At 39.3% G+C, this 27,619-nt stretch overlaps 1 protein-coding gene across 2 annotated transcripts; it reads right to left on the bottom strand.

Annotated features, from left to right (window-relative positions):
• Positions 1-1,312: 1,312 nt before the first annotated feature.
• Positions 1,313-27,619, bottom strand: l1cama (L1 cell adhesion molecule, paralog a). Of its 2 annotated transcripts, XM_063015702.1 has the most exons (28): positions 27,421-27,619; positions 24,077-24,091; positions 19,940-20,042; positions 19,567-19,754; positions 17,485-17,607; positions 16,888-17,058; positions 15,614-15,725; positions 15,073-15,257; positions 14,742-14,873; positions 13,978-14,121; positions 13,605-13,716; positions 13,210-13,370; positions 12,813-12,972; positions 11,333-11,457; positions 11,075-11,176; positions 9,985-10,182; positions 9,834-9,904; positions 8,736-8,961; positions 8,279-8,394; positions 6,921-7,152; positions 6,450-6,572; positions 5,636-5,809; positions 3,684-3,797; positions 2,932-3,081; positions 2,712-2,840; positions 2,533-2,605; positions 2,393-2,404; positions 1,313-1,599 (listed from the first exon to the last, which is right to left on the bottom strand). In XM_063015702.1, exons 1-28 carry the CDS (start codon positions 27,554-27,556, stop codon positions 1,380-1,382), a joined length of 3,807 nt encoding a protein of 1,268 aa, XP_062871772.1. In that variant the 5' UTR covers positions 27,557-27,619; the 3' UTR covers positions 1,313-1,379. The 2 variants fall into 2 exon arrangements, with proteins under 2 accessions (XP_062871772.1, XP_062871773.1); XM_063015703.1 differs by lacking the exon at positions 2,393-2,404.

Below are 27,619 nucleotides of genomic sequence, written 5' to 3'. Positions count from 1 at the left end.
CTAGCACACTTAGTTTACCTTTAAATTGTCACAAGTCTGTATGTAATCACAATGTATATGTATGTAACAAATGATGTGCTCTCTCACAATCCTATCAATCCCAGTACTACCTCATACCCGATTACACATCTGACGTGTATTCATATGGCTTTATACCAACAGGACTGCAAGAGCGTATTTGTTAGTATACAACGTTTAATACACTACGACTAAAATAAAAAAGCATCACATATTGAACGACACAAATAAAAACATGAGAAAATTATTGTAAAAATAGTTTTCTGGTGATGTTTGTTATGCAGACAGGCACAGCAACCAATAAAAATAAGAGCTTGCTAATACTGGAAATGCAAGAACTACATACAGCCTGATATAAAGCACCTCATTTCAGCAGATCATTGCTTAAATAGATATATGTATATTTATATATTAAGTACCGGTAGCTTGGTTATGCAGACCTGGATGCGTATATTTTCTAGAAGTATGCAGGAAATTAAGAGCAAAAAATGTTCAATAATAAATACAAACGTATATAAAAAAGATGCATAGATCTTACAAACAATGAGGCCAGATGATGAAATGGAGAACCACACGTGTACGTATAATAAATAACTACACCTACGCAGTCCATATTCAACTTCTGTCGTGCATTTGCTTGAGCGCTGCACTTACCAGGATTATAAGGACTTAAGTCTCCCTGCTGCTGCCCACTCTGTTTTGTATTTGGCATTAACTGTACAGTCTGGATGTTTGTGTATTTTTCAAACGGTCACGTCATTAATAAGCACTTTAGCAGAAAACTTGATGCCACTGGCTGCCACTGGAGTGTAAACTATGAATTGATATCACAATAATGATCTGTAAACACTTTGCAAACATGGCAGTCCTTACACTAGATTTTGTCTGGCTGTATTCAAAGTGCATTAGTTGGTCTGATTAGATCTGAAGTCAGTCCCAGCATTTTATATTATATCTGCTAGGGATGTCCCGATCATGTTTTTGCCACCTTTAATTTGATTCCGATAGCTCTAAACATCGGCAGATCCGATACGGACACTCTTACTGTAACCGTGCTGACGTACTGCAAGAAATGTTAGGACAACATCAAGGTGTGATGTTCACATGCATTAAGATAGTTTAGTTGCTCTGTTTATGCAAATGTCAACATATTTAAAGGTCAAAAAAGCACACACGACACAAAATATGTTACTGGAATGAAAATTGAAATCAGATTTGATATCCATGGCAGGTCGGGACATCCCTAGTATCTTGGCATTAGTTTTGAGTGTACAGATTGACATTACACTGGGTGTTGATTGTTTGTCAGTCTTTTGTATACAAGAAAATGGGCAGGTGTGACAATTAGCTGGTGCACCACCCTAATCGAGGATGGCACCAGAGTTGGGCAGGCCGTTATTGGTGGCAGGGTTGAGTGGCCCATCTCTGTCTGCGCTGTACTGGCTCCCCAGAGAGTCGTCTATGATCACGTCCGTCTGGACGCTGTGACCGTTGCTGTAGTCCAGGCCTCCTTCGCTGCTGCACAGCTTGCTGTTCTCGCACAGGGACGGCTGGCTGGCTGTGCACTTCTCCTCATTGTCACTTCACGATGAAATGAAAAGGGAGAAATGGTATCGATCATAATGTGAATAAAAACAGCAGTGTCAAGGGAAGAGATGGTTCAGGTTAGTGAGGAGGAAAACCAGCACAAATTACAGCCGTGCATTTAAAAACACTCTAGAGGAAGGCAATATGACAATAACAACACTGCACTGCAATAACACAATTTTAAACACTTTGAGATTTGCTGAGGCCTGATACTATTGTTACATCTATTGTACCAATTGTCTCATTTTTCCTGAATGTTAATTTCTTGTTTTGGAGTAATGACTAAAGCATAACGAATCATAATAATGTGATGAAGAGGATTTAGTACCACTTTTAGGTGATTATTTACCTTTCCTAACTGTTTGCCATCGATATAATAATTCATTTATGCCATGGTTATATACCAACAGTCACACAGGTTTCTTTGTTAAAGAACATCATACTTCTAAGTTTTTAGTTGTGAAGCACCACAGGGACGTGGCTGTAACTTACTCACTTAAGTTGTACATAAACAGGCATAACATAAAGCCTCTGTTATTTCATGTTATTTAGGTATAAACAAGTAAAACATTTATATATGCTAGTAAGAGGACATTATAAGTATGGTAAGTACCCCCAAAATATGTTTTTGTGTTCTTACTGAGAGATTATGTTGAATGTTAACTCATACATGTCATAAAAAATAGTTTTTGAAGCTTTACTGTTACTGTAGTTCTTTTGCTGGTGTTTGACAGCAAAATATTGTTTGCCATATTGCCCACATCTGACTAGACACTACAAATCGTACCTCTCAAGCGATCTGGAAAGCATTCAGGAGGAGCATGAGAAGCAGGAGAAGGCAGAAAAAGGGACAGTGTATAAGGCAGCAATTCACAGCTGAGCTTTGTGGTTTATAAAAGCAAAAATCAATAGCACATCACAACACACCTGTACTCCCCAAACGTATCATCCTTCATCGGCCTGGCCTCCGAATCCACCTGGTCCTCCTCCTTCTCTTTTACTGAGACAGGAAGCATAATAATGAAAAAAACAAACAATAAATTGCTACTCCAAAAAAGTAACATAAGCCCGACCCCACTGCCCAATGGCTAAAGCAGCTGCCTTACCCGAGTATTTTCCACCTTTACTGCGTTTGATAAAACACAGAATAAGAAGTATTAGTAACAGCAGCACAAGGGCACAGATGATTCCGATGAACCAGCCCTCAGTTGCAAAGCTCTTCTGCTGCGCCACTCCTGTGCACACAAACAAAAACATGTCCTGCTATTTCCCTAGCTGTAGGTAAAATAACAACAAAATGTAGCATGTTTGTATAATACGTGTTACCTGAACCCTCTGTCGAAATGTCAGTCTCCCAGAAGATGCCACTGCTGGCTACAAATTCCAGTCGGTACTGTGTGCCGGGTTTTAAACCCTGCAGCGAGTAAAAGGACTGAGACGAGTTTAATTTCTCTGACTGCTGCCACGTTCGACCATCTAAGCAACAAAATACAGGAACAGCATAGTGTGTGTTCTGATCATTTAACAACAAAGAAAAAAAGCTGGAGAAATAATGACACATAAACATGCACCCTACAAGAATATGTAATCTGTAGTAGAAAAAGGAAAAAAGAACAATTCCTTTTATTTACACTGTCTATTTGTTAATCTGAGAGTAAACATGATTAATACTGTAGCGACCCGCTGCTGTGGACGAGAAGGGGGTGGAGCTTTACCCAGAAGGACTCGCGGCTGTGGTATCAAGATCTACCGTGACCATGTTCCTCAGCGCTGGAAATGGCCTGGCTACGCGAGAAATGCATCAACGGCTGTAGGCTGTACAGCTATGAGCTGTATAGCGATGTGAATGTGGTATGAATATCTGTGTGTGGATGGGTGTTTGTCCACATGTTCACAAAAAGAGCAATTTCCTATCCCAGTTTCGTCTTCGACGCCGTAGAAACGCTACAATACCATTACCAAACTATACATACATTATGGTTTTGCCCACAGTTATGTTTCTATTCCCGTAGATATTAATTATAAATGAGTAAAAGATAATGTTAGAACAGTGCATGTTCTTTAGGAGAAGCTCTTACCGTCCTTATTCAGGTATTTAATATGAAAATCCACGCTCCTATGTCTCTCATTAGTAACCCAGCTTAGATTGAGTGACGTCTCTCCAGCAGACAGACTGATCTTCTGTGGTGGACCTGTTCAAAACAAAATAAACAAGTAAGAAAAAAAGATGCACATTCAAAATTAAATTCATAATATTTTTTTGATGAATTTGTGGGTTTTCATGTGGGTTAATTTCAGCACAAACAGAGCCCTCAGAGAATTAGCACTCTATGATCAGGATTTATTTATTTATTTATTTATTAGGATTTTAATGCATGTTTTACACTCTTTGGTTACATTCATGACAGACACACGGTAGTTAATCGTTACACAAGATTCATCACTTCTCAAGATTATATCGAACACAGTCATGGACAATTTAGTGTCTCCAATTCACCTCACCTGCATGTCTTTGGACTGTGGGAGGAAACCGGAGCACCCGGAGTAAACCCACGCAGACACGGGGAGAACATGCAAACTCCACAAAGAAAGGACCCGGACCGCCCCACCTGGGGATCGAACCCAGGACCTTCTTGCTGTGAGGCGACAGTGCTACCCACTTAGCCACCGTGCCACCGTGCCACTTAGCCACTTAACCCTTTGATGCACAACCTGGGTCAAAAGTGACCCAACTGAATTTTTATTTTCTATATCTTTGCAATAAATTAATTTTGTCATTCAAGCTTCCATGAATTCCTCAATTAACTTGTTTTTGATCATCACAAATCCTTATTTCAGTTTTATATTTTTTACTTTTTTTAATAAAAATCATTTTTGTATCACTACCCTTCTAATGCACAACATGGGTCAAAAATGACCCTTATGTATTTACTATGGAATTTGACAGGAACTACTGACATTTGTAAGTTTTTGTAGTCAAAAACATATTTACTGATCTTTTGAAAGACAACCAAAGATTAGGTTCTTGAATCTTGAATATGTCCAATACTATTTGCTTGCTAGCTGTTTACATATTCTAGTATAGATAGCTTTTATTAGCTAAGACAGTAAATACATGAATAACTGACTAATGTGCATATGAAAATATTCTTGAATGGATGAATATGGGTCATTTTCCACCCATGTTGTGCATTAGAAGGGGTTTGCTTAGCTTGTGCATCAAAGGGTTAAGATTCACTTTCATGCTTAGATGATTATGTAATTGCATCTGACCAGCACCAGTTGCCTCCTGAATTGTCCTTAATTTGCAAAGTTCAACACTGTGAATGCATGAAATGTAATTCAGGTGATCCAGATAGAATGATTAATATCGCCACATGTAATTGAGGAAAATGCAGAGAATATCTAAGTCAGTGGTTCTTAAAGTGGGACTCTGGGCATAGTTATAAAAAATGAAGTACTGCAGTCCCTGCCCCTAAAATCTTAAGAAACAAGAATGAGGAAAAATATGAGAGAATATAAAACAAATGAAATGGATCAGGAGCATGGTATCATGAAACTCACTGTATCTTTTCACAGAAGGCGAGGCTACTACTTTGAGTACACTGTATAGGATACTGTATGCTGATTGAGACACATTCCATCAGTCTGTGGGCTAAATTAGTGTCCCCTATGCTTCTTGTGCTGCCTAATACAGTGGGTTTTTGCTATAGCGTCTTATTTGCTCTAGTTGCATTTACATCAAGATTGTCCATGCTTAATATAACAAAAAGGTTGCCAAATCTTTGCAGCTACAACTCAGACATTGCTAAGCTGAAGACGGCAATGATATGGACCAACAGATATTGTCCCACTTAGCTGTTATGCAAGTGCACAGCAAACATCCTGCATACATTTATTATACACTTATATCTCTTTTTGGAAGCTCTGTTAACAACATAGCAGAAAGCCCTAGGAAAGCACTTAAGAATGCAGTAGTTCTCTTAGAGAACTCTAAGTTGTGAGCAAGACCATTATAAAAATGCAGTACCTCTATCAAGTATTGTGGCTCCTTCTCTGACAATAGGCAAGCCTTCTCCAGCTGCGGTGAATCCCCGCAGATAGAAACGGTAATGGCTGCGAGGATCCAGATTTTTAAGGGTGAACTCGTTCACACTGTGGTCTTCAATCTTGTCCTCCTGCATGGGACTGTCCACATTGTCTACTGCAGAGAGACAGATTGAAATGGAAAGATTAAAGACTTACGCAGCTAAAAAGTTCAATAACTACACAAGATACACAAGATTCATCAGTTCAAGTTTAGTGTCAAACACAGTCACGGACAATTTTGTATCTCTAATTCACCTCACTTGCACGTCTTTGGACTGTGGGAGGAAACCAGAGCTCCCATAGGAAACACACGCAGACACAGGGAGAATATGCAAACTTCACATATAAAGGATCTGGACCGCCCCACCTGGGACCTTTTTGCTGTGAGGCGACAGTGCTACCCACTGAGCCACTATAATTATTTCATAATTATGATTATAATTATTTCCGCAGTGTACCGACCCCTTCTTCTTTGGCCATACTTTGGTGGGGTCGCGCATGAGGCCAGTTTCCATGCACAGAGAGTCACAGACTGATCTCCTCGTTTCTCAACTTCTGTACAGGTGCCTCGGGCTACTAACAAAGATCCTTACACACACTTTTTTAATTAATCCGGTCTTTTCACCCAGCAGATTTTAGTGGCCTATTTTGTCTGGTGCAGACACTGCTAATTGTGCCCGCTAGGGGGCGCCCAGTCAACATGTGAGAGAACACTAGCGTGTATAACAGTAAGAAGTGTTGGTGTGCAGACGTACACTGTTGGTACTGGACTATGTATCCTTTCAGAACTCCATTTTCTTGTGCAGGTTTAGTCCAGTGCAGTTTCATCTCGGTTTCTGATGGACTGTTCAAAAACAGTGACGTAGGAGCACCAGGAACTGTAGGAAAGAAGGGAACATATAGATCAGTGCTTATTAGTGCCTACCATATTCATTTTATTGAATAGGCACGAATATCTACAGACACACTCCAAAATCCTTTCCAAAAGCATTTCCGGAGAATTGGGGGGCTGTTATAGCTGCCAGATGTGTGTCTGGAGGGGATGGGAATGAAAGGGGGGGTTAATGGTTAAGCATCCACATACTTATAGCCATATAGTCCAGCTGACTGAACACAAGGTTAATCAACCAAGTACTAAACTTGGAAGGATTTTGCAGGTTGTGAGAGATACATATGTAAAAAAGTGTTAATTTAGAATCCATTCTCTGTCATCTTGATCTTCTTACCTCCTTCGGGCATCTGAAAGGGTCTAGGTTCTGACTCTGGACCATCTCCTTTGCTGTTGAAGACACTGACCGTGAGAGAATATAAGGAGTATGGCTGCATGCCTCCTATTTCTATCTTCTCCTCATTAGCCCCAGTTGTTACCACAATCTCACTTTGTGGCTGACTTTCCTTCTTTATGCGCTTTTGCCGGTGGTGATGGTTGCTGTGGAGTCCACTGTACACCAGGCGGATCTTAAAGAAGAAGAGGCAAAAATATATACAGAGAATATATGCAGTTCATCCTCAATAAGGTGTTGTGATGGTTAGATGTAGCAGTCAGGTGTTTAGTTTCCAATCAGCCACTTGTTTTAGGCCTTGTTATGACTGGACATGCCCTGATAATGAACAGTTGGTAAACAAGTCTGCCATGTTTATGTCATTCTGGGGTTTGGGATAAGATGATGAGTGAAGCATCCAGACATTCAATCATTTTCATCTGGCCAACCCTGAAATATTGAAACCTTATAGCTAGCTGGTTTACTATTTCCCCAAGTGTACTCTTCCTCTCAAAGCCCAACCACAGTAGTGTCCCTAGGGGTCAATCAATTGTTCAATAGCTATGCAGCCATGTACAAGAGCAAGAAAGGGTAGCCCTCTGTGTTTATGCTGCTTTTTCATACTTAATTCTCCCCCTAGGGACCTTCCAATTTCTTAATTTCTTAATTGCTTGATACCAGTTGACCTCCCCAGTTCCCCTTTTTAATAATAATAATCTTATCTTGTCTTCACTGGACTTTCCCACTTTACCAAGTTCTTATTTTTTGTGCCTAGCTATCATCTATCTATCCTTAAGACCCTATTTTATTGCTGACTGTAGTTATGTTGGCCAATATCTGACTGCCTTATGTCCATATTTTTTGCTGACTTCTATTTGTTGTTTAATGCCATTAAACTTCCCGACCTCATATCACCCTCAGCTTCAGCTCTGTATGCACATATTCAAAGGATTCAAAGGATCTGGCCTGTTTTTTTTTTCCTTTTCTTGGTCATGGTTAGAAAACATCCCTTGTCTTTATCCAAACTGGGCATGTCCAGCCACAACTACAACACTGCTGTTTAAGACTAACATCTAAAACAGGTTTTAAAAACATACTTTTGGTTTGTACAAATGTGAACCGCTACACACTGTAAGACAGAAAGAATATAAAATCAATTGACGTGTAACTTGTTTGAACATTCTATGGGATTGAAGTTCTAGTGCTAAACCCACATCCCTGTGTTTTACCGAGAGCCTCAGGGCCTCTGAGTCAATGCAGCTAGTTTTTAAAAAGCTCTGATGGAAAAGCAGTATGGATTTTATGGCACCGTGTTGCAGTACCTTGTAGCCCATCAGATGTCCTCTCACAGTCTCTCTGTTTACTGGTGCCCACGTTACCCTGACAGCAGTGCTGTTCAGCAGAACCACCCCAACATTCAGCGGAGCCTCTAATGGATCTGTAAAAGAAATACACACCCATATATGGTTATTTAGGCCTAGATATTTTACGTACACTTACTGTTGGAGAAGTGCACATTAATCACATTCAATTGGTTACTCCTTATCGGGTTTTTTTTTTTGCATTTTTCCCAATTTTCCTTTCAATCTAGTCGAGAACAAGACATATTTTTTGTTCTATGATTAGCATAAAGAACCTAAAATAAGTGTATGAACGGTAAGTGTTGGAAAATAGATATAGCATACAAACGTTTGTGTGCTCATCCGAATCTAAAATTTGGCAACAATCATATAACAAATAAACTAACAGGACAAAGCTCTAGCCAACTTGAAGACTTACAATCCTCTCCAGAGTAGCCAATGGTAGATTTGGGTTCTGGCCCCTCTCCCAGATCATTAACAGCTTGCACCTTGATGTCAAATGCACTGAAGTCGCCAACATTAGTGACAACAAAAGGCGGTGAAGTGGTAAAGTTGGAGTGCCAAGATGGCCCGCTGCCTACAACCTTCCTCCACATGACGATGTAGCTGAAATCCGGACCATTAAAGCTCTTCTGGTCCATCTCCTGTAGGAACACAAAGGTCTGAGCTTAAAACAAAGAATGAGTGGGTTAATATTACCACTGCAGTCGGGTTCCATCCAGCCTTCTATAGTTCTCTTTACAATTAAAGGTTCCACAATGTTTATTATACATTTTATGGCCAAAAGGTTTTGGACTTCCAGATGTTTGTTTGTTTATTTATTAGGATTTTAACGTCATGTTTTACACTTTGGTTACATTCATGACAGGAACGGTAGTTACTCATTACACAAGATTCATCAGATCACAAGGTTATATCAAACACAGTCATGGACAATTTAGTGTCTCCAAGTCACCTCACATGCAGGTCTTTGGACTGTGGGAGGAAACCAGAGCACCTGGAGGAAACCCACACGGACACAGGGAGACCATGCAAACTCCACACAGAAGGGACCCGGACCACCCCACCTGGGGATGGAACCCAGGATCTTCTTGCTGTGAGGCGACAGTACTACCCACTTAGCCACCGTGCCGCCCCCAATCTGAGGGAGTTACTCCTTTGTTGCTATAACAGGAGGAGTGTCTCTGGCAATTTGTGCACTTTCAGACTATTGTGGGTGTTTGGGTGTATCTGCAGTTTAATATGTTCACCCACCAGAGATCATTCAGAGTTCATTAATCTACTTTTAATGTTTGTATTTGAATATTGTATGGCTGCATGTTTGATATTATACCCCTGTTAGCAACAGATGAGGCATAAAATAGCTCAATACACTGTATAAAGAGCTATCTATATACCTCTGGACATGTGGTCTACATCTACAAGGTAAAAAATAAATGATTAAACTGAGGCTTCAGTGTGATTTGAATTAAACTAATTAAACTGTTGTGGTGTCTTAAACATTTATTGATCTTACCTTCCACATAATGACGAGTGTGTCTGGGTCTACAGACTCACTGCGCACTTTTTCAGGGTTACTGTCTGGCCCTGTGGAAAAAAAGTCACTCTTAGCATTTAAACACTCATCACATTAATACCATTTTTTAAGAACAGGACTGCACTCTTACGAGCCGCAGGAGTGGAGTAGGAGTCTGTTTCCTTGCTTGGGTCACTCTTGCCGACCTTGTTGATGGCGATGACCCTGAAGCGGTACGAGAGGAATGGTCTAAGAGTAAGCACAGTGCGCTCAGAGGATCCAGACTCACGCTTAATCTCCTCCCAATCTCCTCGATCAGTGCTTGTTTCCTCGACTTCCACCACGTACCCTATAAATACAGCAGACGTGGTTTGTGAGATATGAAGCCACACATGTTAAATAAAAAAATACATAAAAAAAATAAAGTGTCAAGTGTGTACAGTATATAAGGAGAGCACGGAGCATGTCGCTGTACACGCCTCTTCCGACACGTGCACAGCCCTCCTCTTTTACGTTTACATTTTCGGGATTTAGCAGACGCTTTTATCCAAAGCGACTTACAATTATGACTGAACACAATTTTGAGCAATTGAGGGTTAAGGACCTCGCTCAGGGGCCAAACAGTGGCAACTTGGTGGTGGTGAGGCTTGAACCGGCAACCTTTTGATTACTAGTCCAGTACCTTAACTATTGAGCTATTTTCGCCACTGCATTCTGCACAGGCATCTCTTATGCCAATCAGGGTCCTTACACAGCGTATGAAGACCCACCCACACATAGTCCGGCCCCCACCCTGCAAATACGGTGGCCAATTATTATCTGCTACAAGCACTGCCAATTATGCCCGCCAGATGGTGCCCAGCCGACCGGTGGCAACACCGAGTTTTGAACAGAGGAGTTCAAAAACTCAGTGCTGGTGTGCCAGCGGAATATCCTGCTCATATATACTCACTAGCTTCCGTTAAACTTCTGTGTTTACATTGTAGTATTTTTTTAGCCTGTCCAGGAATAGGACTGTCACTAAGAGTGCACTACCAATGGCTAAGCTGTTTCACTAAACTCTCAAATATTAGCCAATCATGTCCATACACACAGAACATAGAAAGGTTAGAACAGAATTGTCACTGTTCCATAAGATGTGCATGAGCAACATTTTCAGTGTGAATCAGTCTTAATGCCACTAATACTGAACTAATGAAATGCACAGTATACAGTACATTACATAAAACCTTGGCATGTACCTAGTATAGGGCTCTTGTTGTCAACTCCAGGAGTCCAGGAGAGGGTAACTGAGCGATCTCCAGGCTGGGTAATCTGTAGCTGGGAAGGAGGTTCAGGGCGGTCTAAAAAACAAGAAAGAATACCCTCAAAAGTTCATTCTCAGGCAAAAACCTGTCCTGTTCCACAGATGAAAATTACAACAACACAAGCATGTTATGGCAGTGAAAGGTCATTCATTCAGCACACTGACATGTTTAACAGATTCTTAAATGTCATACCGACGACAGTGAGGGAGCCGCTCGCTTTAGCCATGTCCAGACTTGTTATCACCTCGCAAGTGTAAACGCCCTCGTCATCGTCCATGACATCATTTATTATCAGCTCTGACCCATCAATTATGTACCTTAAACACAAAAGTTACAAGCTATAAATATTCCCACACGTGAGCAGTGAATCAGCATACTAGTCTGTATGCTGTGGAGCACCTGTCATTTATATTTACATTGTTGGCATTTAGCAGAAGCTTTTATCCAAAGCGGCTTACAGTACTGTGACAACATATTGTCTAAGAAATCGAGGGTTATGCCACTCAGGTGACGCAGCGGTAAAAACACACGCTGGAACACCAGAGCTGGGATCTCGAATACATCGTATTGGCTGAGCTGAGCAGCCACATGAGAAACAATTGGCCTGTTGTTCAGATAGGGGTTGGATGATAAAAATCCGTATAGGGACTCCTGGTAACTAATGCAATTACGACCTCTGCTGGCTAATTGATGGTGCCTGCACAGAAATGGGAAAAGAGTGCTGTCAGGGTGTGTCTCTCCGTACACAGTGCTGATACGCATTGCACTCGTCAAAAGTGCCCATGTGTTGGAGGGGGCGTGGGTTAGCTTTGTTCTCCTCAATCAGAGCGGGGATCGGCATTGGTGGAGAGGAAGCGAGACGCAATCGGGCAATTGGACGCACTAAAAGGGAGAGAAAGTGGAGAAAATGCATAAATAATAAAAAAAAATCGAGTGTTAAGGGCCTTGCTTAAGGGCCCAACAGTGGCATCATGGCAGTGGTGGGGCTTGAACTAGCGACCTTTCGATTACTAGTCCAGTACCTTAACCACTAGGCTACAACTGTCCTACAAGTGCCCTGTCATCATGATATTCAGGTAAAAAATTTTATGTCTAAAAAGCACAGATACGCAGAAATGTTTCACCCTGTATTTAAAGTCTGAACATATTTGATCTCGTCTGCAAGTTTGTTACAGCTGAGTGCAGCATAGTAGCTAAAAGCTGCCTCACCATGCACCCTTCTGATTCTGGGAACTATTAGCTGAGCAAACACTAATGCACTGGGATGTCTACTGAGGATGTACACTTTCAGCATGTCTAAGATAGATCCTGAACACTTAAGTGATTTACAAACAAACAGAACAAGTTTGTAATTCCTCTTCTAGTAGTTAGTTGCATTAAAATGATCTGAGAACTGACATAACTGATTCCCTTTTGTTATTGTTAATATCCGGACAGCAGTGTTTCAAAGAGCTTTAGATTTAAGTCTTTCTTCTTGGTTGTTTAATTAATTTAAGGTGCCCCATAATAGACTGACACCCTCTTTAGGGTGTAGATCTGTTTTGTGCCCAGTGTTTCCAGGTGGCCTCAGATCCACCTCAAACCAGCTCAGGATAAAGAGTTTAATAAAGATAAATAAAGTATAAACCCTGTTGCCACAGTTCTTTTGTGCAGATATGATTAAACAAGTTACCGGTCTCCATCAGAGTACTCATACAGCTTCTGTTTGTTTTTCCTCCATTGGATTTGTGGTGGATTCAGATTGCTGTCCATCTGATACTGGCAGGTAAAGGTGGCCGTTTTCCCCCTTTGAACATGCAAGTCATGTGGTGCCTCAACAATCACTGTCCGGTCTGTAAGGGAAAAAAAACAAACTGAGATGTTTTACACAGCTAGTACCATATAATTGTCCCGTGTTTTTCACAAGCGTATTTACATTTGTTCATTTTTTTCATTATCATTGCTTGCAACGTGATCCCATAGAGACACATGAAGTGCCTTATTTACTGTATACACTGTATATTAAAGATAAACTAACATACAAGGACAAGAACATACGAAATAAAGATCCTAAACCCATGGTTACTTACTGTGAACCTTCAGCTCAGCAGTGATGTTGAGTTCGACTTCATTCACTGAGCAGGTGTACATGCCGGTATCATTCTGGGACACACTGTGTATCTGCAGAGTACCGTTGTTCAGCTGAGTCATTCTAGGATTAGACATCACAGAGTCCCAGGATTCACCTTTCCTGAAAACACACACACACACACACACACACACACACAAAGCTGCATTAGCAAGCTTTTAACCAGCAACAAATGGTTTGACAGTGACTCCCACTGTCCGACTGAGACAAAGGCACAAGAAGCAGATGAATACAAAGAGCATAGCATGTTCCTCAGGTTTTTTTGCAGACCAGTAAAAAGATGGCTAAGATACTAATACTGAATTGTTTACAATTCATTTTCTCAGTTTTTCTCACCATGTGATCTTGGGCCGGGGAGACCCGTAGGTTTCACAGTGCAGCTCAGCCGTCTGTCCCTCTGCTACACTGTACAGCTCTTTATCCTTCGTCAGGATTTGTGCTGGCAGATCTGAAACAGCAACAACCTTGTGTTTTACATAATCATTACTCACATTTACTCACAGCATAGTTCCATTATTAACATGAAATGAGAAACTTCAATAAAAGACATGGAAAGATTTATCTTTTTTAAGTACTGACACCATTTAAATGCTTAAAACCTTTCTTAACCAACATACAAGCACTAAGACTTCTCATATTTGACATTTAAGGAATTTGAATTTGTGAATTACCTGACAGTAAATGCAATGAAAGAAGTATTAATTCTCACCAATGACATAGACATAGGAGTTAATGAGAATGTTGCCATGCTTGTTGGAGGCCTGGCACTGGTACACAGCAGTATCAGAGAGCTTCACGTCTTTCAGTATGAGGGTTCCTCCCTTTACTGTACGCCGGGAGTCTGGATCCACATCTAGATAGACAGATAGACAAACAGACAGACAGACAGACAGACAGATAGATAGATTGCTTTATTAATCCCAAAGGATACACATACAATCAGATTACACACAGGATGGAATGTTAGCGCACAGTTTTTTTTCTCTGTAATTAATATAAACAGCTATCTTACATAAAGATTTCTGCTTTTAAATCTGGATGAACTGGTCTTCATCCCTTAAACAATTATAAGCTGTTGTCTAACATCACACTCTGGTAAATATGCACCTGTTTGTACAGTATTCAAACTGTCAGGCATTAAATTTGTACAGTGCAAAATGTTCATAATGTAAAACATTCAATATTGTGTAACTGAACTGCTTTTAATTCAATATAGGAAAGAAGAATTAGCTTTTGTGGTAAAACAGAGTAGATTATACTATATTGGAAAAAGTATGTGGACAGCCCTACTTATTATTAACTGATAATAAATTATAGGCTTCCAACATTGTGGCAAGAGTTTGGGGAAGGTTTTCTAGTGTAAAGACTCTTCAGTGGCCTAATCTAAACATCATTAAAAACCTTTGAGATTAATTGCAGGCCAAGCCTCTTTTAACATGAACAATTAAAATGAAAAAAATATAATAAAGTCACCAGAGATAAGATTTCCATTGATGCTCCAGGTCAGTGTAGGTGTCGGGATTCCATCTGCCTGACACTCCAATTTTACTGTCTCTCCTGGAGCATAGAGTTCACTGTCTGGTTCCTTGATCCAATATGGTGCAGCTGGAGTAACACACACATGCACACACACACACACACACACACACACACAGTATCTGATAAATATTCACTATATTCTAAAAAAGGCTAAAAGTTGTCAAAATTACTTAATAAAATGTATTGCCAATGAAGTTTGGCACAGTGTAGCTGCAAAGTCTAATTAAAAACTTGTTTATTGAGGTTCAACATAGCTGAGCTGTACCTTCCACAGTGACGGTATACGTGTGTGTGACGACGCCCTGCGAGTTGCTGGCAGTGCACTGGTATTCGCCATCATCCCGTTCTGTAATGTTGGTGAAACGCAGCAGCCTGTTAAAGCTCTCCTTAGATGTACGAGATTCAGAGAGCAATCCGTCTCTCCTTACCCACTTAACTAAGGGAGTTGGGCTAGGAAGAGAATGAGAGAGATACACAGTGTCACAGGTTTCATTGGTGTAAAGCTTCTAAAGTCTATAAAACAACCAAAAAACCTTACAACGTCTATATAGAGCATATTAAATACTTTATATAAGATATACTTATATAGTGTTATTCAGTTTACACTGGCTGAGCTGGCTTGAAACTTACTCAGTTAAAAACTCAAATACTTTCGTTTTTCTACAAGAGGACAAATAATGGGGCCAGTCACACTGGTGCTCCCCATCATTGACATATTTTGTTTTTGTTTCTTCTCCAAACATTTTATTTTTGTGTTTAAAAGTAAAAAAACACATACACACACACACACACACACAAACACTCACAGGCCCTGGACGATGCACTCCAGATCCAGGCTTTGACCCCTCAGTACTGTATAGGAACTGTGTTTACCACTCGGTCTCATCATCTGTGGACGTCTGTTCCGCATTGAGTTAGCTACACACAGAGACAGAGAACAGAGCAAACATCTAAAAAACAGCAGATATAAACTTGTGGAAATATACATGCTGAGTAATGCTGCCCAATGACTGTACGTTGATTGCTAGTTGGTTTGCACAGTAGTTGTGTAGTTACCACATCAATTGAATGGTTTAGCATTTGCAGGAGCTCTGTTTAAAAGTGTTTTACCAATGGCAGGCCCTCTCATGTTAGTTTAAATTGCTATGAACAGCCGCTAGGCCAGAGGTCCCTAAATAGCAAACCACAAACCGTTTCTTACACATTAGCATAACTGCCTAAAAAGCATTGCACCACTAATTAACTGTCCTTCATGTGCTACTCATATTTACACACACACACACACACACAAAAGGAAACACTGATCACGATAATGGAGTCAGAGAAACAAAAGTGGAGAAGTTTTTGCTCAAATGTGTACACACCGGCTTTTGGTAGACTCCCAAAACAGAGAAAAACACATTTTCATAAGCCATGCCAACAAATCCCCTCCACATGGTAGTTTAAATGTCACCAAAACCTTTTAACTGTTTTGCAAGTTTCAAAACACTGTATATCAAATTACTGCATATATACAAATAAGAAGGTAACCTTAAAGCTAAGGTGCAGCTAAGGTGCAGCTGAGATCACTAATTACCCAGGTAAATACGTGACTCACCCTAGAAATAAACCCTTTTTATAATCTCCTAGGCAAATCTGATGGGTTTTGGACAGATAACCATGTGAATGCAGGGTAACAATGTACACTGCACAATGGTTCGGTGGGTAGCACTGTCGCCTCACAGCAAGAAGGTTCGGGTTCGATACCCAGGTGCAGCGGTCTGGGTCGTTTCTCTGTAAAGTTTGCATGTTCTCCCCGTGTCTGTGTGGGTTTCCTCCGGGAGCTCTGGTTTCCTCCCACAGTCCAAAGACGTGCAAGTGAGGTGAATTGGAGATACCAAATTGTCCATGACTGTGTTTGACATTAAATACTTGAGCTGATGAATCTTGTGTAACCAGTAACTACCATTTCTGTCATGAATTTAACCAAATGATTGAAGACGAAGCTCATTTATTACATTTTCCACCACTGAAACATGTATTCAGTCCTCCCTCACTAAACAGCAAGGCAGCATGGGTGAATTTGTGCCTTTCCACTTACATTTCTCAACCTTTAGGGTGATGGGCTCTTTGACCATGATGATGCGGGCGGACACAAACTGAACATTGCAGGTGTAATCGTTCCTGCTGTCCTCCATGGTCACGTGGGAGAAGTAGAGGTTTCCATCTCGACCCTGATTCACCCGTTCACTCTGCTGGATGTGCTTCAGCTCTGCAACCAAACAAAGAAAACCAGGTCATGTCTTTATTTTTAGAAATTCACTTAAATTCAGTTATTTTATATGTAGCTTCCACTGTTATAATAGACCCCACAAAACACTGACAATTAATGTATTCAAAGTAATTAAAACAGATGAACCACTCTTGTCTTTAACAATGAAATATACAAATAGAGAAGTTAAATACTTGTTGAATTCACTGCACATCTGTACCATGAACCTGAATACCTCACTGTTGAACGTTCTCGATGAATAAATGCATGACCAGATGTGCACACTGTCTCATTGATGCTAAGTGTGTGTAGGCAGTGAGTCGCTTTGCAAGTCAATATGTTCAAATGTCACATCCATACTGCTAACATTATCCAGTTGAATTTGCTCAGTGTGAAAGTTGCAGATGTGATTAAAGTTTTACTCACTCCGGTCCATCCAGTGAATGAGGGGGGTGACAGAGCTGTTTGGAGAGTTGCACTGTAATACTACAGAACTTCCCTCAATGACCTTCTTCTCCTCCTTATTCTCCTTTTGTATTGAAGGAGTTTCTGCAGATAGAAAGAAAACCAGCAAATAACTTAATGTATTGACTGCTAAATGCAGGTGAAAAACATTAAAATATCATTTTAAAAATATCAAGGCATGAAATTAGCTTTTAATTTGTTACAGGCTAACACTGCTACTTCCATTCATAACAGCTTCTCTTGGTCAGGGATGTGGTGACTCCAAAGCCTTTGTTTATGTGTAACTTTTTTTTGGTTTAGTAAAGCACTTTAAGATGCCTGTCATGCCACATGACACTGTGCTATAGTAATAAAAAAAATCATTGTTTTATAAAATTCATTGTTTCATTGTTTAATAAAAAAACATTATTATTATTAATATTATTATTGTTGTTGTTGTTCGTAGTAGTATTAGTAATAATAGAAGTAATAGTAGTAGTAGCTGTAGTAGTAATAGTAGTAGTAGTAGTATTTGTAGTAACAGTAGTAGTAATAGTAGTAGCAGTATAAGTAGTAATAGTAGTAATAATAATAATAATAATAGTCGTAGTAATAGTAGTTGTAGTAGTAATAGTAGTTGTAGTAGTAATAGTAGTAGTAGTAGTAGTAGTAGTAGTAGTAGTAATAGTAGTAGTAGTAGTAAGAATAGTAATAGTAGCAGTAACAGTAGTAGTAGTAATTGTGGTAGTAGTTGTAGTAGTAATAGTAGTAGTAGTAAGAATAGTAATAGTAGTAGCAGTAGTAATAGTAGTAGTTGTAGTATTAGTAGTAATAGTAGTGTTAGTAGTATTAGTAGTAAGAATAGTAATAGTAGTAGTAACAGTAGTAGTAGTTGTAGTAGTAATAGTAATAGTAGTAGCAGTAATAGTAGTAGCAGTAGTAATAGTAGTAGTAGTAGTTGTAGTATTAGTAGTAATAGTAGTATTAGTAGTAGTAAAAATAGTAGTATTAGTTGTAGTAGTAATAGTAATAGTGGTATTAGCAGTAATAGTAGTAGTAATAATATTAGTAGTAGTAGTAATAGTAGTATTAGCAGTAATAGTAGTAGCAATAATATTAGTAGTAGTAGTAATAGTAATAGTAGTATTAGCAGTAATAGTAGTAGTAATAATATTAGTAGTAGTAGTAATAGTAATAGTAGTATTAGCAGTAATAGTAGTAGTAATAATATTAGTAGTAGTAGTTGTAGTAGTAGTAGCAGTAATATCAGTAGCGGTAACAGTAGTAGTAGTAGTAGTAGTTGTAGTAGCAGTAGTCGTAATAGTAGCAGTAATAGCAGTAGTAATAATAATAGTAGTAGAAGTTGTAGTATTAGTAGCAGTAGCAGTAGTAGTAGTAGTCATAGTAGTAGAAGTAACAGTAGCATTAGTAGTAGTAGTACCATGCTGCACCAGTGCCAGTTCTTACCCACGTAGGTGGGCATGTGGTTATTTTATAACCATCCAATAAAGAAAGTAAAATCAGCAGTTTCTGAGATGGATTATTTATTAACATGTAATGAAGCTCATATTTAAGACGTGCAGGCTGCACCTGCTGCTTCTGGCCCATATAATGAGCTTGTTAGCTGGGAGCTATTGTTAGCCATGTGCATGCTGAGTGCTCTGACTTCCCGCACATATTAAACCTGGGGGAGCGGGGATGAGGGGATGGGGGTGGTGGTGGGGTAGTTACTCGTCCCTTCTGCAACACTTACAGCACTTTGACTCAAGCTGGTTTCTCAGGAAACTGTTGTCAGGGAAACAAGAACTAAGGTCAAAGCAAGGCATGAAAGGAACAGGTAGCAAACCGGCAGCACAGCACACGTGACACTGGTCCACGAGGACACGCTTATATTTATTTATATTTAAAGTTAACCATCATTTTGTGTTACGGAAACCCAACGTGGTGACGAGCTGATAGAATTGGGTTTGTCACAGAATCTCTTGGAACCAGATACATATTGTATGTTCTCCAGTGAGTAACTATCTGAGTTAAAGGCATAGTGAAGTAGCGATTGTGACATACCTTCAGTGATAACATAAGCCTCTTTAGACACAGCCGTGCCGAGCTCATTCGATGCATAGCAGCTGTATTTGCCCCTGACCTCATTTATAGGTGCGTCCTTGATAGTGAAGCTCCCTGAATCTGAGGACACGGCCATACCAGATATGACCGATGGGTCAAATTCCGTTCCATTCCTTACCCATCGATATCTGTGGGAGATCATGAACACAATCAACATGGAGGTAAGTGGAATTTTCAGACATGGAAAATGACTGCATGAATCAGGAAAGCCTTATATATGGATGCACAGAGCAGTCTATAGCCTGTGGCAAATTTTCTATTAAAGGAATGGAGTGTAATATAGAATATGAAATTTGTTGCTATGGGTACTGACGTGGGCGGAGGATTTCCAGTGGCCTCACAGGTGAGCGTAATTTCATCCGACGAGAAGGCATTGATGGACTCAGGTTGGGCAGTGATCTCTGGAGGCTTCTTAACTAGAGATAGAGAGAGAGAGAGAAAGAGATAGAGAGAGAGAAAAAGAAAGAGAGCAAGAGAGAGAGAGTGAGTTGGAGGAGGAGTCAGAATATTGTTTGTTCAACCTATTCCAATTTGTACTGAATGAAGCGTAGATAACATGGCACTGATGGAACAATCATTTCTAAGTGTGATGGTTCTGATGGCAAAAATAACGCTTCTGCCATTCATTCTGACTGGTAAATGATAAAGAAGGGTGGCACCTTGCATATTTGTGTCTTTATAACATGCACAGAAGGAGATTTATGGGTAAGCAAAGCACAAAGTGGGTGGAAGAGAAGCCTGAGTGCAAAATCTGATGGACTCAACCAAAAAGTGTTTTCAGTATTGTAGTGAACAAAACGGTACTACATGCATACCCAACACACACACACACACACACACACACACACACACACACACATAATAAATAAAAGAAACAAACAAATAAATTAATTATAATATTTATTAGCATGCAGTAAAAATATAGAAAAATTTAATTTATTGATTATGACATGGACAAAGCAATCAGATTAAACACAGACTTAGGCGGCTCAGTGGGAAGCACTGTCGCCTCACAGCAAGAAGGTCCTGGGTTCGATCCCCAGGTGGGGCAGTCCGGGTCCTTTCTGTGTGGAGTCTGCATGTTCTCCCTGTGTCTGCTTGGGTTTCTTCCGGGTGCTCCGGTTTCCTCCCACAGTCCAAAGACATGCAAATGAGGCGAATTGGAGATACTAAATTGTCCATGACTGTGTTCAATATAACCTTGTGAACTGATGAATCTTGTGTAATGAGCAACTACCTGTCCTGTCATGAATATAAGCAAAGTGTAAAACATGACGTTAAAATCCTAATAAATAAATAAACAAACAAACACAGATATAGAACAGGCCAAATCAGGTTAAAATTAAATGTATGGAATGTCAGTCACCTTGTGTCAGGCCCTTTTGATGGCTATCTAAAAGGTCAAGGTAAAAGAAAAACTAAGGAACGATAAACCAAATATTAAATGTACTGTATGAATAACTCACAGAGGTTCTCGTATTTTCATAAAATCCAAACTGATTTGGTACATGTGACTTCGCCACCTTATAGGTGTGGGAAGCTCTGTTTTACCCCGCTGACAAACACATAATCCGTAGGTCCATGCTCATGTTTACAACCTTAATCACATTTTTAAAAATGTCTAAACGACAAGCAACCAGCAACCACTCACTCAATTATCACATATACACTTCCGAAGAAATAGGAAGACCTTCAAGAAATAGAGCATCACTTAAAACGTTCCTTTTCCCCCAGTGAGCTGTGGGAATGGGAATGGTGAAGGAGGCTTAGAGAGCAGAAGATTAATGCATTTAGATTAGAAGAACATGATCTGTTCTGTAAGTGTCTGACATTTCACGCATGATCAGCTCACAAGGGGAGAGCTGTAAAAAGCCAAGGATCGACTGAAGGAAAAACACAAAGGATAAGGGCATACAAAGATAGACTTCTGGGGGGTGTTTTGAGCCAATAAATGCCATGTAAAACCCAGATAAATGTCATATAATGGAAAATAGATGGTATAAAGTCACGGTTGGTGTTCAGCTCCAGAGAGATTATACTGACAAAGCCACACAGCACAGTGGAGCAGTGGGTTAGTCACCTAACAGCAAGATGGCCTGGATACTTTCTGTGTAGAGTTTGCATGTTCTTCTTTATTAGTTTGTAGTAAACATCAATTTGTTTTAGGTAGTTAATTTAATGGGATGGAACTCCACTCTTTCAAAGGTATTTTTCTTATCTGGTGTGTTATTTGTGTTGATAGAGAACACTTTAAGATATCCATCTGAAATCTTCCATAGTTGCTTAATTAATTCAGATCTGCTGTATAAACAGGGGGCGGCACGATGGCTCGGTGGGTAGCACTGTCGCCTCACAGCAGGAAGGTCCTGGGTTCAATCCCCAGGCGGGGCGGTCCTGGTCCTTTCTGTGCGGAGTTTGCATGTTCTCCCCATGTCTGTGTGCGTTTCCTCCGGGAGCTCCGGTTTCCTCTCACAGTCCAAAAACATGCAGTCAAGTTAATTGGAAACACTGAATTGCCCTATAGGTGAATGGGTGTGTGTATGTGTGTGTGTGTGTATGTGTGTCTGCCCCGCAATGGACTGGTGCCCCGTCCAGGGTGTAACTGTGTGCCTTGTGCCCATTGAAAAGCTGTGATAGGCTCCAGAACCTCCCCCCCCCCCCCAACCCTAATTGAATAAGCAGTTAAGAAAGTGAGTGAGTGAGTGTATAAACAGGCCTTAACACATCATTAATATCATATTTATTACACTGGTTATACTGGAAGAGACCACTCCCGTTATATACTATACTACTCCCGGATAGAAATGATTCCTACTTCCTACTAAGTCAGGTGGGGGGGTGCATGTTTTTTCCATGTTGTGGGTTTCTTCCATGTACAGCAAGTTGTTTTTCTCATGTACCATTAACACATTAAGGTAGATTTACAAATCCAAACTGCCCTGGGAATAATTAAGCAAATGTCTGAACTGAAGTTGCATCCAAGCCGTGTCCACAGTGTATTTCTGCCTTGTGCCCAGTGTCAGAGGAACGGTTTAAAGCGGAAAAAGGTTCATATACTTCTACCATGTTTCTGTCAAAATTTAAATATTAATGTTTCAGAGTTGTATCTTCAGATCATCACCACAAATGAGTAGAAAAACAATTACTTTAAATCCAAAATTAATAGTTTGAAAATTTTCAGAATAGTCTGGCTAGTCCAGGATTGATTAATAAGGAATGAATTTTGAAGCATTTTAAAAGATGAAGGTGACTTTGGATGTAGAAACACAGTACATGAAAATATGCTTTCATTATGACTGGATTATTATCGTGAACATGGGTGAATAAGTAAAAGAAAAATGCCAAGAGGGGAATTTAAAAAGAAGATAGAAGGAAAATAAATAAAGCACTAAGGCTCAAGGACAGAAAGATAGGCAGCAGTGCAGACCAGATTGAGGGATGAATACTTTATTGATGCAATCATCGTATTTAAATAAACAGTGAATAAATCCAGAATTATCATCTAATCTAAGATAATGGAAAAAGCAGAGCTTCACTGATTCCACATCACAGAGTGCTTTGTATTATGTACTCAATAAAAATGAGTTCTAAAGAGGTTCAAAACTGCACTAATCTATTCAATATTTGTTTTACAGCTTTTAAAATCATATAAATTCATTTTATTCTTAAGAATAATTAAGGCAATAATCAACGGTACACATGGTATCGTTTTTATTTGCACAGCGCACAGTTGCACACATAATGTCTATAAACTGCACCGTTTAGGCTTACCTCTTAGTTTTTGTTTTTCTGTTCTATGTTCTTATATTCTTATATTCTTATATTTTTAGATTTTTAGATTTTTTTGTTTTTTTAGATTTTTATATCTTATTTTTGCATTACATTTCATTTGAATTTTTTATTTCATTTCCATGCACTACATGGACATGTTTTTGTGTGATGCTTGTGATTGTGAATTGCTGCTGTAACACTGCAATTTCCCTCCGTGGTTCAATAAAGTAATCAATCAATCAATCAATCAATCAAATCAATCAATCAATCAATCAATCGTGTCATTTAAGGCAGCCACACAACTACTGAACTTACTGTAAATTTAATTAATAATACAATAATACAGTTAATCGAACAGCACAATGAAATGTTTCTTCTGTATATTCTAGCTTGTTTGTACCCCTGGAGCCGAGAGGGTTAAAGGCCTTGCGCAAGGGCCCAGCAGTGGCTACATGGCAAAGCCAGGATTCTAACCAACAACCTACTGTTTGACAGCTCAAAGATTTTCGCATTACCTACATTTGTTTTATTGTAAAAAAAGGTTTGATCCTATTTTATACGTATGAGCAGGTTCTGAATCTTGTTAATATTATTCCACTTCACAAAACACAAAGATGTTATGCATGCTTATGTAGCTTTCAAACACATACATACACAAGAGAACACAGCTTGTACTTACGTTCTTTTACTTGATCTGCCCGGTAAGTAAGCACAATGAAAGAAAAGAGTTTGTCAGGTTTACACACACAAGCCAGATAAACTTTAGCTGGCTTGTGACGTTATCCCCACGTTTACAGTACATGCACAAATACAATCCTACTGTACCATATATTATAATCAGATGTGGATAATGCAGTCTGATTTTAAATAAAAGAGCTTTTTATCTATATACGACAGTGAAAATCTAAATAATGAGACCTCATTAGTATTCATAGCCATCGTGCTTGTAGGACCTTGATTTAATCTCATGAAATATGTTATCATGCAAGCACGGTAAAAATCGTATATTATAGATTTGTGTTGCAGTAACTGAATAATTTATTGAATAGTCATCATTTTAGAAACAGCATAAATGCTTCTTTTATTGCAGTGGTGACCAGGTCTAAATAAAGTGCTGTATGGTTTCAACGATTAGTAAACCAAATCCATTTTTATTGTCGACCTGCCATTTATTTTTTTTTTTTATCTGACAGCTCACTCTAATTTCATAAAATCTGCTGCTGTTCAATCATTACATTTAGTGAAACCAGCTTTCCAAATTTACAATTCCCACCCACTAACAAAATCTCCCTATTACATGGCATCTGTCAGTTTTTTGGGGTGAGGGCCAGCATATGCTTCCTCTGATATCCATAAAGTCTCTAGCCACCTTTTTTCACATCACAACATTTGCATTTTCATTAATGAGATCAGCACTTGCTAGTTCTATACGTGATCTTACAGATGGACTAGCATCACTCTGCAACACTTCTTATCCAGACAGCAGATATCTGTATCTCTGGACACCAGAGAAAATGCTTTTTTGTAGCATCACTTACTAGCTTCCTTTTATTCGATTTACAAAAACATGCTGGAACTCTCTTTACACCCTGGTAGATGCTTTTAAGATGGTCAGACTGTATTAACTCATCAGAAAACCTCTCTGCCAGGATGTTACCTTCCCGACTGGCAATTACTTGGTGCATGCACAGGAAGCCCACATTAAAGTAGCTGTATGTGCACATGAAGTTAGGCACTAAGTTTATGTAGTACAGGATAAAGTTCACAGTACGGAGGTGTGATTGATAAGCTTACTAGATATAGTAGTAGCACACAAAGCTGATGCTTCACTAGACAAAAAAAGATGATATTTTACAAAAGGAATAGCTGGTAATCAGTTAGCCCTAGCATCATTGAAAAAGCATGTTTTTATTCTGTGAGGTACATGTACAGAGGCCAATGCTAACCGCTTTTTAGTTTTTATAAAATGTTCAGTTGTTTTTACAGTCATTAATAACCATCCTACAACAGCAGACCAGCTAGAAAACTATTAAACTAAAATATCTCTGAGATACCTGCAGCATCTGTTATTTTATTCATTTATTTACATTTACATTTTCAGCATTTAGCAGACGCTTTTATCCAAAGCGACTTACAGTACTGTGACAGTATATTGTCTAAGCAATTCAGGGTTAAGGGCCTTGCTCAGGGGCCCAACAGTGGCAACCTGGCAGTGTTGGGGCTTGAACCAGCAACCTTTGGATAACTAGTCTGCTACCTTAACCACTAGGCCACAGCTGTCCACAGTTGTAATAGACTGCCAACTACCATTGTTCTTTATAAGGTGCCAATAGAAAATAATTATAACTCCTTTATATTTAAAATCCTAACCATTTGTCACTATACTATTAGATATAAGAACTTTATTTACATAAAATAGTGTTACAGAGGAAAAAAGAAACTTTATCCTCCTAAAATAATGTACCAAGTGACCCTCTGTGCCAAAATTAATGTGGGTGTGTTATTGATTGTATGGGCCGCCTCCATATATATCAAAGGTCACTGAATGAAAATCAGGAAATGCTATGACCTTTATATTTGCTTCCTTATATGCGCTCTCAATGCCCTCTGCTCAATCTGCTAAATGTGTGTGTGTGTCTGTGCGCGTGTAGAAGAAAAGAAAGGCTACTGAAGATCTGATAAACTGCTGAAAGCTGAATCTGCAGTGTAACAGCACAATGTACTGACAGTTACAGCAGCTTGTGCAGGAATGAACAAATATTTTTCCAGCATCCCTTCTGCTGAGCTTTATTCATCAGTCTGACCGATCGGGTAAAACCAGATCGATCATGTGATCAATGGAGCAATCACACGAGGCATCGGGCTGGTTTAGGTAGTGACGACACACCAGAAATATCAGAATACTTGAAGGCATTTTCACAACACGTGATGAACTATATGGCTAAAAGTAAGTGAACACTAGATCATGATCCAAATTAAAACTATGGGCATTAACTGGGAGTTTCCCCAATCAAAAATCAGTACAGCTAACATAAATCTGCTGTTTTTGTCTTTCCTGTTCTTACTTAGGCTCTTACTTTATGAAACAAAATGTATGAATTTATTACAAAAATAATGAACAGTCACATTACAAACCAGTACATAAAACTGAGTTTAAATTGTTTAAAAATGTTCCCAGGTGGCACAGCGGGATATTCCGATACACCAGAGCCGAGTTTCTGACCTCCTTGGTTCGAAACTCAGCATTGCCACCGGTCGGCTGGGCGCCATCTAGCGGGCATAATTGGCAGTGCCGGCAGCAGACATGGTTCTGTTAGGGCGGGACAACCGGACTATGTGGGTGCGGAAGACAAATTGACTATGCTCAATTGGGAGAAAATGGGAGAAAAATACATAAATAAAATAATAAATTAATATAAATTGTTTAAAAATAAACTCATAATCTGAAATTTAATCTACAGACTTTGTTTAAAAAAATGACAATTTAGAAAGAAACATAAACAAAAAATATTAACCAGCAAAAACAGGTCATAACAACACGTGATAAACTATATGGCTGAAAGTGAACACCTGACCATTAGACTGTTTGACAATCCAATCCAATCTAATTTAAAACTATGGGCATTAGTCTGGAGTTTCCCAACCCAATTGCAGGGTAAAATATAAAACTACAACTACAACAACAACTTATTACAAAAATGATGAGCAAAGTCACATTACAAACTAATTTAAATAAAACTAAGTTGAAATCGTTTATCAATACTGTAATAATAATTTGCCAGCCAATCAGTGGATTTTGTTGAAAAAAAAACATTTAAACACAATTTAAAAAGAAACATGAACAAAAAATATGAACCAGTAAAACAAGCTAAAAACTAATTTTAATAACAATTTAATAATATGTAGTTATGGAAGAGTATAAAATCACACACAACAGAAGAATTTTTACAAAATCCCCACATTAATATTGCAAGCACACCAACACAGACAGCAGCTTCATGCATAAATAAACCTCCTACTCACAGTTGTCTGGAATGTGGATGGCAGCCTTGCCCGGTGTGGGCGCGAGTGCCAGGAGGAAGAGGGCACAGAGGAGCAAGAGTGGGTGAAGCGCACGGCGCCCCCTGCTGCCAACCTGCTGTAGTGGTGTGGTAGGCATTGCTCACTGTTCCATCCAAGCTGCACCTGCTTACAGGCTCCAACCCACTGAGAGGATAAATCT

The sequence above is a fragment of the Trichomycterus rosablanca genome, chromosome 19 (assembly GCF_030014385.1).
Source record: "Trichomycterus rosablanca isolate fTriRos1 chromosome 19, fTriRos1.hap1, whole genome shotgun sequence".
NCBI lineage: Eukaryota > Metazoa > Chordata > Actinopteri > Siluriformes > Trichomycteridae > Trichomycterus > Trichomycterus rosablanca.
The sequence above is the reverse complement of the archived record's forward strand: the minus strand, read 5'-3'. Positions and strand labels throughout refer to the sequence as shown.